The sequence below is a fragment of the Thunnus albacares genome, chromosome 17, assembly GCF_914725855.1.
Source record: "Thunnus albacares chromosome 17, fThuAlb1.1, whole genome shotgun sequence".
NCBI lineage: Eukaryota > Metazoa > Chordata > Actinopteri > Scombriformes > Scombridae > Thunnus > Thunnus albacares.
This window is the reverse complement of record NC_058122.1, coordinates 20554513-20566237: the sequence shown is the minus strand read 5'-3', so window position 1 is coordinate 20566237 and position 11725 is coordinate 20554513. Positions and strand designations below refer to the sequence as shown.

Here is an 11725-nt window from a genome sequence, read left to right as displayed (position 1 = left end):
TCATCTGAAAACCTCTTGATGGAGTCAAAGGGATAAGTTAAACAATGTGGAGGCATGCCGGTAAACTAGCAAAGTGGACGTCCCTATTTATGGTAAATTAACCATGGCGGTAATTGTTCAATCACACAGACCAAAGCGTTCTTTGAAGATGTGATGTGGGTAAGGCACTTTACAGCACAGGCTGCTGCTGGTGTTTTGTTACATAGGAGAACATGAGGATGAAGCCACAGCATGGTTAAGGATCCTCAGTGAGGGTGAGACATGCCCACACTAGTGGGTCAGTGGAGCCTGTCATTCAGAAATAACAGGTATTCAATAAGATACATGAGCTGGATGTCTGAAAGCAGCTTGTTGCAGACTTCATTTCTGCAGCTTTTTGTTTTAAAGTCTTAGCTTGTAACCATGGCTATGAGGTCAATTTGCTCTAAATTTGGATCAAAAACTGCCTGCATAAGGCGTAAAATAAGGACATAATGAATTTGACCTATTTGGGTAACAAAAGATATAAATTGGCTGCATACATCATTCAAACAATGTGAATAAATTATATGTGCCTTTGTCTTCTGAACCATCGTGATGCCTCCAAATCCCCTTGAATGAATATGTATTCACACATCCATTCCCGTAATTAACTTGTCCATTTGTAAACCCAATCATGTCCTACCCATCATGCACCGTACCTGCTGATTTCCCACTGCTGTTTTTGTCAGATGTGTTAATTGCACCTGTATGGTGTCCTATAACTAGCCGAAAGCTCTGTTTATGGTTATCTATCAACTTACTACACAAGTCTTGGCAGCTTGGGCTCTTGGTCAGGCGCCAGCATCCTATTGGCTGGGCAGCAGTGAGGCGGAACAGAGATGAGTGACAGCTAACGAGGAAGTAGTGGTTGAGAGGGAGGGCGGGGGCTGCTGGCCTGTTGCTGAATAGTCTGACGGATCACTGACAAGTTAACAACCTCTGCCTTTATTCATCATACCAGTCTGGATGCCCTGAAATGCAGCTGCTAACAGCTAACCCCTCATTTGTCCATGATGAACATTTTGCCTCTAGAAATGAAATATCATAGTGTGACTTTGAGGTGATCATTGGCGTGTTGTGTTGTGAATGTCAGTGGGCTTACCTGCGCATGTGAAAGTGGACAGTGAATGAGCAGCGAGCAGGAATGCGACCAGCGGACGGTTCTTGGTGTCTCTCTCAGCTACAGGAGGGGCCCTGATGTGCCGCTACCTGCCCATGCACATCTGTCTGCTCTCTGTCTTCCTCTCAATGGCACCCTCGCCTTAGATCATCTCCTCTTCCTCCACGCTTGAGTTGCACTTGGCTTGCGTGGAAAAAATGTGGACCGTCTCTCGCCTCTCTTCTCGCTGGAACTTTGATGTCTCAAGTGTGATTGCTCTTGGATTGTGGCCGCTTTCCCTTGAAGGTTTTGACATGAAAAGCAGGCTGGGCTCTCAGGTTTATCCCATGGCCAGTGATCCATGACTAAAACAATCAGCCTGCTCACTGTGGGATACTATTACCAGGGAGAGTGAGGCACCAAGCATAGGGGCTTCCTCAGCCATGAAATACACTTTTCTTCCAAGTTACAAACACATTTTAGGTGTGTTGATTGAATTATACCAATCCACGTTCCCATTAATAGATTTTAGTTTGAAGTTTGTGCACTAAAATACATATGCAAGCAACCAGAGAACACATTCCTGGTGTTTGCACAGAGGTGGACAACTGAAATGATCCAACATTTGTAATGAATTAAAAAGAAATGAGGCCAGTAATTGCAGTTGAGATTGACCCAATCTGATAAATATGATAATGTGACATGTCATTAACAGCAGAGGCATAAGTGACAACCCTTAAGCTTCACTTACTTTTTCATTAAATATTGATCTTATCTGTGCTCATTGCTGCTCCAGCCTGCAAATTACACCAGATAGATATACTCCCATGACATTGTAGCTGACGATAACCATCCATCTTCGCGTGACATTTGGCAGAACTCTTGTTTTATGAGCTTAAGTGTCATTGTAGTGGATGAGAAAGAATAATAGTGTGCAGTGTTCAGGATCTCCATTATGTCAGATTGTATCTTATCACAGTGAGGGCAGAATGTGATAGTTAAACCACTTCAGCCATGTTTGTCAAGGAAAAAAGGTGATAAATAGCCTGCATCATTTAATTCAAATTTCAGTCCACTGAAAGTGTTTTCTGTAAAAAAAATTCCAAAGATAAAATGATTTTTACATCAATTTATGAGCCTTAGTAACAGTTTGGACAATGACCTTCTGTTTAACGTGGATATTTGAATCTATGGAGAACATTTTATGCAAAATTGAGATTCTACCTATTTGGATGTTATGATCATTGATTTTTGTGAATCATTTCATTATCTGAGAGCCAAAAACCTGCATATGAAGGGGATTTCAGATGTCCCGTTTCCTCTGGTTTACAATGAATGAACGCAAGCTCAAACAAGTCCATTTCAAGCTGAAGCCATCTTGAAGGGCATCCCATTGGTGGCTTGCTAAACCCACAGATAATGCACATTCTGTCCCCGCAGCTGAAGGTCTGCTAATGATACGATGATTGCCATTTTAGCTGTGGATCTCCACTGTTTCCTTGTCATCCAGGGAGCTAAGAATACCTGAGAGACCAATAAAGCCTGGCATTAGCCATTACTATTGTTGTCTTAATGCCTCCTTCAATTACCCACAAGCAGCTCTTCTGAGCAACTACTGTCAGAACCTCCCCCACCAGTTTTTCACCAATTTTGTCCCTGATTATCTGGATCAATGGGCATTAAAGGACCCAGGCAAAGACAAACACAGTAGTTTGGGAGGATGGGGATGGGGGTCCACTTTCAGACAGAGCAGAAATCCCTGTAACTACCTGTGTGCCAGGGACAAATGGAGATGGCTATTCAGTCGTCAGTCCCACCACACACAGTGTTTGTTTAGCCACAGCTCAAACCAGACACTTTTAATCTATTTTCCTTTTCCCCACAGAACTTTAAAACCCAAGAAATTATTTTTTTTTCTTCAGTCTCTGTCTGTCCTTTCCTTCCTTCACACACACATATGCATACACACATACAGACAGAAGTGCTAAAAGTTGTTTTTAATCAGATAGTTATGTCGTCTACCACTAATGATGGCCCTGTATGCTTCACCGGAGAGTTCAAGCGTCCGATGATGTTCAAATTGCTGTAAGAGATTTTTTAACAACACCAAGAATCAAATTATGGAAGAAACACAAAATCTTTGCCCATTAGAGACCAAAAAACATTCAGATTTACTTAAGTATCCGCTTTCTGTCTCAACACAAGCTTTAAAGAAATCCAAATCAGTCAAACCCTAATCCTGACCTCTACCTCCACTAAGGCATTAATTTAGTGTTTGAACAGGTGCAGATGAAAGGGCCACAGGTGAGGGAGTTGCAGTCCTCACTGCTAGCACAGGAATGACCATCCTGTGACTCACCTCAGCTCTGACCAGCTGCCTCCTGCTGAGGTCCTGGGCTGATCAAAGCCGCCTACGCACGCCAGTTCAGCGGTGACAACACTGACAGGGGGAATGTTTTCACTGCCGTCTGAGCTGACAAGCAGTTAGCAAGATGTGTTGTTGGGTGATATGTATCTTCGGATTAATTGACACACCTGTGTTTAATTCATCTCATCAGAGATCCATCAACACTAAGCTACAGCTGGCTTGCTCAAAGAAAAAAAAAGTGTTAATAATCTTCCTGTCTTGGCTGTTAATGTGTTGAGGTGTATGCTTTGATCTGGGATGGAAAAATCCTGTAAGTGTTTGGTAACACTTTGACTACTGTCTGCATACTTAACAAGAATACATAACCATTAATCTTTTGCAATTATACTTAAGAAATTAACAAATGTATGATGTAACATGAATGAAAAGTGCAAGCATCTGAATGTTTTTACTAATTATCAAGAGAAATGGTTCCGCTGAGACTCCAAACATGCTCTTTGCATGTTAGCAAGTTTCAAAAAGTGGTGTTCCAGATAAGTTTGGATCCAAATATGCTTAAATCACAAGTTCAGTAAGTTTAAGTTGACTGTTTACATTTTACTCAATGCTAAAGTAAAGTTATGCACATGGTCTGGCCCAGATTTTTGCCTTTCATGTTTTAGCATTAGCATTACATTTAAAGGTCCAGTGTGTAGAATTTATTGGCGTCTAGCTGAACGGACTTGGCAGAAATGTAATATAACATCCGTAAGTATGTTTTAATTAGTGTATGATCACCTGAAAATAAGAATTGTTGTGTTTTTAAATGAGCCCTTTATATCTACATAGGGAGCGGGTCCTTTCCCATGGAGCCCACCATGTTTCTACAGTAGCCCAGAATGGACAAACACCAGCTCTAAAGAGGGCCTTTTTTGTTTTTCGCAAGTCTCACAGTCACTGTAAGTTCTCCTACACACTTAGAAGGGGAGGGGCAGGGGAGGGGCATTCAGTTGGTTGCAATCTGCAACTTCACCACTAGATGCCACTAAGTCTTACACACTGGTCCTTTAAAAGACAAACAGCGCAAGGTATTTATCTTTCTTAAAGGACCAGCTGATCTATCTTTCTTGAAACCAACTGAATATCCTTCCCCTTCCAAGCGTGTAGGAGAACCTACAGTGGCTGCAAGACTCATAAAAAATGTGAAAGGCCCTCTCTAGAGCAAATGTTTGGTTTGTCCGTTCTGGGCTACTGAAACATGGTGGTGCGACATGGCGGGCTCTATGGAAGAGGACCCACTCCCTCTGTAGATATGAAGGGCTTATTCTAAGGTAACAAAGACACGATTTTTATTTTCAGATTTTTATTATACATTCACTAATTAATACATACTTATGAATATTATATTCCATTTCTTCCAAGTCTGTTCCACTAGATGCCACTAAATTCTATACACTGTACCTTTAACAAGACTTAGCACTGTTCTGAAGGTTCATTAGCTATTTCCAGAATCCTCAAAGACTCTCCTAACCATTTGCATGGTAACCTTCTTCAACAAACAGAGTTGCAACTTGAGAAATGGGTTAAAAATATTTTTTCACTGTAGTAGACCAATTTATTTTCCATCCACGTGGTTAGATGAGTATTTGAGGGCTCTGATAATATCTTCAAGAGAACGGTAAATGACCTGGGTTTATCAAACATTATCTTTTAACTAGCTCTGTGATGCTAATGCTAATACATATACACGAGAGGCACAAATGGGGCTGGCATTTGAGCCACTTGCTGACATCATTCTATTTTACAGGATTTGCTGTCTTTTTAATTCATCAGTTACAACTACAGATTTCAGGATAGTAAGTATTTTGCATTTTAAATGGGATTCTCTTTAACATTTTGGTTATAAAAAAGCTTCCACTATGTTCCTTTTTTCTTTAATAAATGACAGAAAAGGCACTATTCTTCCAATACAAATAATCAGTGTTGAAACAGTATAATACACTTGTACAAACATATGAAGATAAGCTCACAATGTGCAAAACTAAGCCACTGAAATATAAATCAAGACCTTCACAGGTTAAAATAGCATTAAGAAATCCATACGTTAGGGACCAAATGTGCTGTCAAAGTCTCAAATATAAACATAATGTATAAGGATAACAAGTGTTATATCATAAAGATTGAAAACATGACATGCAAAATGCACATTTGTACTGTGGTTAAGTACAATAATTCAGGTGTTTAATATACTTACAGGTGTAAAATTATCATTGCACCTGGTTTAAAATTCCATTAGTGGATTTTTAGTCTACACTGCTGCGACTCAATAAGTTAATTGCTATAAAGGTTGACAGACATGATCATTTTTGCACCGCCTGTCTTGGTGATGTGGGAAGTAAAGTATCACAACTTTAGAAAAAAAACAATAAAATTTAATCAACAGTGGAGTAAACACAGGGTTACTAGGAGGGTTCAGCAAATGAGCTCTCAGGTTTGTCACTTTGTTGTCAGGAAGAGTGTGTTTATCCTGGAACCTGCTGTTCAGGGTCCACTGCTTTTGTGCTTGTTTTCATCCCTCCTTTCAGTCCCACAGGACTGAACAACTTGTGTTTTCATTATGTCTCCTTTGCAGTAATTTGTTTTTATTAGATTTGACATCTGTTTAAAGAAGGTCAGATAAGAGTTGTGCACATTTTTCAGGCGTACGTGTCTAAATGAACATCTTCCCAATCACTTTTCCGCACAAGGAGTTCCCATTCATCTCACTGATTGAAATTTCAGAAGATGTTGCAACTTGTCTGCAGGTAGGCACAGAGAGAAAATTCATGGGACACATATTCTATCAATATAAGGCATAAAAAGAAGATTATAGGACACATGTTATTGGGAAACTAATGACAAACACAGCAAACACTGATGGGGTAATACTGATAATCCACCAAGAGATGAATCATAGGTTGGATTTTCACCTCTGTCCTATAAAGCAAGCTCTGCTGTCTGTGTGGATGTCATGTGACTTGGAAAGGAGGGGGAGAGGATTGGAAGAGAAAGAAAAAAGCAAGATGAGACCACCTCCACCTCCTCCACCACTCAAGTCTTACCTTTACTCTGCAGGCAACACCTTATACCTGCGCTGAGCCACTCAACAACCAACTGTTACATCTAATGGACAAGTGCTTTTATTACAACTGATTTATTTTCTCTTCTTTTTTTATTCTACACTTTGGGATGCATTTTACCATTCCACCAGTATCCCTGTAGGAATCAACCTGGCCCTTTTTACTGGACTGACGCTTGATATTGGACTCTTAATAGCTTGGACATGTTTGGCCCAGGGCAACTGGTATCTACTCTCCTGCCTGCAGTTTTCCATTCACCTGCAGCTCACTTTTTCCCTGCATTCCCAACCAGACTGGGCTCTCAACCTCAGATTCTGATCCCGGGGCCCTTTATCAGCTATGAATCTTTGAGGAATTATCTGCAGCCAGAGCCATGCAAGGAAGCTTTGCTTCTGGCCACACAGGCGGTCGGGATGGGGCAACTCACAGAGGGCATAGGTGAGTTCAAACTGCAGCTACTGTGGCTAAAGAGGGACTGATTGTATGATACAAGACAGATAGTACACAGCCAAACTGGCACTGTTCAACCACAGTCTCTAAGACAGTCAGTGAGCACCATCTGATTGCAGTGTAAATGTTTACAAAAGATTGGCTAACAGCTCGTAACTAAAAATCAATTATCAAGCAGTGTTAAAGTGGGCCTAATGATCGCTGCGCTAATTATCCAGTCTAGAGCCATTAGTTCCTTGTCACCCGTTGGCGATTGTGTAATTGGTGCTTGCGCTGTGCTTTCCAGATGAACAGAGGCCAGTGAAGCAGCGTCGTGCACGGGCCAACTACAGCAGCTGGCAGCTGGAGGAGCTGGAGAAGGCCTTTGAGACCACCCACTACCCAGACATCTTCATGAGGGAAGCCCTGGCCCTCAGACTGGACCTCATCGAGGCCAGAGTACAGGTACTTGGCAAACTGAACTCCTTCTGGAAATGTTCACTTCATTCATTCATAATTTTTCTGCACAGTGTGCAGTAAAACCTCTTACAGACCTACAGACTCTTCTTCAGGTCCATCAGTACCAGCTTGTGTTAAACTTAATTTAAATCCAAAGAACTGCAATTATGATAACAATAACTTTTTATATACTGCAGCACTTTTCAAATACAAGTACAAAGTGCTTTACAGAGACATAAAACCAAAAAATACCATGTCAATGTTGAATATCATAATAGAATAAGATAAAAATAATACAAAAACATATTTGCACTAAAAAACAGGAAACAATGAAAACAATTCAAGAATGGAGTCCTACAATCCTGAGCAATTGATCTTTCTATCAGTGTAAATGTGATATAGCTTTAAAGAATGTTTTCATATTTTTAAGTTTGTCTGAAAACATAACTCACATTCAAATATTGGAAGAGTTATTCTTTTCTGTACTTGTTCCTTCTGCCCTTAGTGACTATGAAGAGATTCCTTCCTAACACAACTACACTGTAGAGAGTTGGGGGTGAAAATCTGCAGTACTCGTTCTGTGCAAAAATGTATTCAAAAGTTCAGCAGAAACAAATATGAGGCTTCAGCAGTCACAATTTATGTCACAAATGAAGTGGGTATCCTCCCAAGTTTTTAGGACTTTTTAATGCAAATCTTTTTGTGTGGTCACACTGAAAGGTATCTCTTGACTGCAATAGCTTGGAAAGAAAGTTTTGAAACTTTGAAGCTACAATTTGAGCTATTAACATTTTCAAACTCTTGCTTTGTTTATAAACTATTGTATTTGTTTATTCACATTTCCATATTATTCATATTTGTGATTATAATCCTCAATTTGTTTCCAGGTTTGGTTTCAGAACCGCCGTGCCAAGATGAGGCGGCAGCTGAAACTCCAGGGCCAACTTGTGGGGCCTTACGTAAAAAGAGACAATGATGAAACGTCTGACAAAGCAAGCAGGAGTTTAAAACAGCAGACAGAGTGTTCTGACACTGAGCACTGGGAGAGACAACAGGAAGGAGAGAACTATCCATGGACAAAAGCCGCGAGTGCTACGCTGAGCCTGCGTATGCAGCCTGTGACCCAGAGGTCAGGGAAGTGGGAGAGGCCGGAGGGACCGAGCTCAGAGGAGCTCCGCTCCTGCAGCATCGCCAAGCTGCGGGCAAAAGCCAGAGAGCACAAGGCCGAGATCAACAGTACTGTAAACATGTCAGGAGGCGACACACAGTCACCGACAGAGGAAGCTGAAGCCATGCGCAATGATTGATCATTTTCCTTCTTCCTGTTTGTACAGATAATCATAACCAAAAAAGACACTCAATATGCAGCAGTAATATACTTATTTTTAATGTTTTGGGATGAGGAGCTTCATTATTTACCTATCATTAATAGAATACTTCTAATAATGACTTCTAATAATACTTCTAATAATAAAATCTTGCAGTAATCTTATATATGATGTTCTTTTAAATGAGAAACGAGAAACTTGTCACATTATACTCATTTTTTATGTTGATAGTGCATTCCAACTAACTTTTTTTTTAAACATTTTTATTTAAATGGACTTTTTAAAGTTCTTTTGAAGTTGTGGTGGTTAACAGGTATCACTGGTTTGTCTTCTTTAATGTTGATGCTGTAAAAACTTTCATTGTCCTTAATTCATTCCTTTAAGAATCGGTTGATTATCTTACATGTTATTATGAATGCGGGTGACAGTGCATCATGTCATTCTGACTGAAATGGGATACAGTCGGATAATTTAACTAATGAGAAGCTCACCGCTGACCTCTCGGGTCACCTTCACAGACAGGCAGGAAGTCTACATGCAGCCACACGTCCTCACGGGAAACAATGGAAATAGCTGAAAAATGAAATCATGAAGAGTGACTGTATATAAGTTACATGACAAATGTCTATTTCTTTCCAGAACTGCATGCATCAAAGACGTAATATACAGTTTTTTTTTTCTTTTCTGGTTTCCATTTATAGTGAGACAGATTTCATAAAGAACTGTGAATCTAAAGAGAAGAAGATTTGAGTCGTCATTTAATGTCTGAAGTGACTTAAACCAATCAACAAACACAAAATAACATCATGGATGATTATCATGGATGAGGACAGGAAATATGACTTGGTATAGATATACAGAACTGTTTAGGTCTTTTTGAAACATCCTTAATCTGGTTTACATTCAAACAACAACAACAACAGTTTAGCCCAAACATAAGCCTTAAAACATGCCTTAACTAATGCCTTAACTGGTTAATTATTAGTCGATTGTATGCATTATTAGTGATTTTCACATGTTAAACCTATTAAGCAAACACAGCAGTGAATCTCTGTGTGTGTTTAAGTACTGCACACAGTATTTTACAATATACTTTACTCTCAAAATGCATCATGACAGGGGGAAACCTGGTTTTAAACATCTAATCAACTAATAAAATCCACACAATAAATTCCAAGTGTTGCATATTCACATGTCAGTTTTATATGTTATAGATTATATTTATATTTATAAAGATTAACTGCTACAATATAAATCTACAACAACTGATAGTAGTTATACTATAAGATAAGTAATGGATGCTCAAACTGCCTGCCCCATAGTGTCAACTGTTTGTATTGAATCATGCACATATTTAATAGTTTGTGTGCTGCTATAATTCTACTTTATAAATCCTACATAAAGGTTTGCATGTAAATGACACTGTTTATGTGCATGCATTATTCATGCATTGGACCACATGCAGTGTTAGGACAGTCTAACCATGCAGTATGACGCTGCCCCCTTCTGGGCATGAAGTTGTCCTCAGACAGGGTAGATGAGGTAGTTCAAATAATACATTTCAACTAATGCATGTATTTCTTTTTTTTTTTTTTTACCGTGATGTATGGTCACACATATTTTATCTGTTGTGTGGAACACCGTGAGACTTAGAGAACTGCGTGTCTCTGCTTGAAATCTCTGAGGCCTCTTGTGTCAATTAATAAACAATACGTGTCTAACAGTATGTGTGGCCTGTATGAGTGAATGAGGTCAGAGTGGGTCACTCACATTTCAAAAGACTCAAGTTCAACACTGGCGTCACACTAATCACATTCCCCATGTTAGAGGTTTGAATACTCAGCGATGAGGTCTGTGGGTCAAATTTGAAGCTACTTTTCAAAATAGGTCAGTGAAGCACATATGAAGGTTTAGTTTCAGGGGAATGCCATTTCCAGGTTGAAAGTTTCTGAGAAATAAAGTTTGGTACAAACTTTTGTGGGACACTCTAATAGGGGCTAATTTGTTCAGAATCCTTATATGACAATAGTTGGCCTCAATTAGGCTTCAATTAGGCCCCACACAAAGATGAATGAGGGGGAAAAAAATGCGTGTTATGGATTCTGTAATTTTTTCATTTATTCACACCACCTTCCTTGAGCATGCTGACCCTGAAGTCTGGTGTTTAATTACATCAAGAATCTTAAGAACTGTACACCTTTCCTCAAAAAAAAAGATGAAATTCATTAAGCTTTGAATAAAAATATTATGTAAATGTACATATAGTCTATGGGAATGACAGCTGAAGCTTTTGTCCTTAGATGAGATTCAAAGAGACCATTCAAGTGGGAAAAAGCACACATTTGCCAGATAACAATACAGTGTACCTAGACTATTTATACTATTAAATATGCTGCAAGTATCTCTGCTCCACCAGGAGTAATGTAAAATAAAACAAAATGATCCTTTTCAGTTTGACTGCTACCATAGAGATACACAGCTCTGAAGACATGTAGCATTTGATCACAACAAATAATATAGAGCAATTAATAATCAGAATATGCCCTTAATGTGCCTAAAGATCACTTTTGAAAAGGATTGTGGGACTCTCTTTGGAAGACCCTTACCATTTCATAGTGGTGTGCTTTAATGACAAACTGCGTCTGTCACCCATTAGATGTTGGACACTCAAAAATATGACTTTTAACCCACACTTCAACCTATCAAGGGGCAGTTTCTCAATAATGTTTTACACCAGAGATTTGTCTTTTTGTCTGCCTGATATTTTATCCATAAATCTGCTTTTATTCAGTTTGCAGGTTCAACTTTCTGTTATTAAAAGCTGAATTAAAAACTGACTCCAAACACAAATGATTTACCTTTCTGATCAAGTTTAAATCAACTGTTGTGAATGACGAATCAGCGGTCGGTGTCAATTAGTGTA

General features: G+C 39.4%; 1 protein-coding gene across 1 annotated transcript; it reads left to right on the top strand.

Annotated features, from left to right (window-relative positions):
- Positions 1 to 3131: 3131 nt before the first annotated feature.
- si:dkey-43p13.5 (visual system homeobox 2) lies at positions 3132 to 8950 on the top strand. Its single transcript, XM_044331341.1, is given in 4 exon segments — positions 3132 to 3205; positions 6642 to 7024; positions 7323 to 7480; positions 8362 to 8950. Coding segments are annotated over 4 exon segments (1035 nt in total). The 3' UTR covers positions 8782 to 8950.
- Positions 8951 to 11725: the final 2775 nt, after the last annotated feature.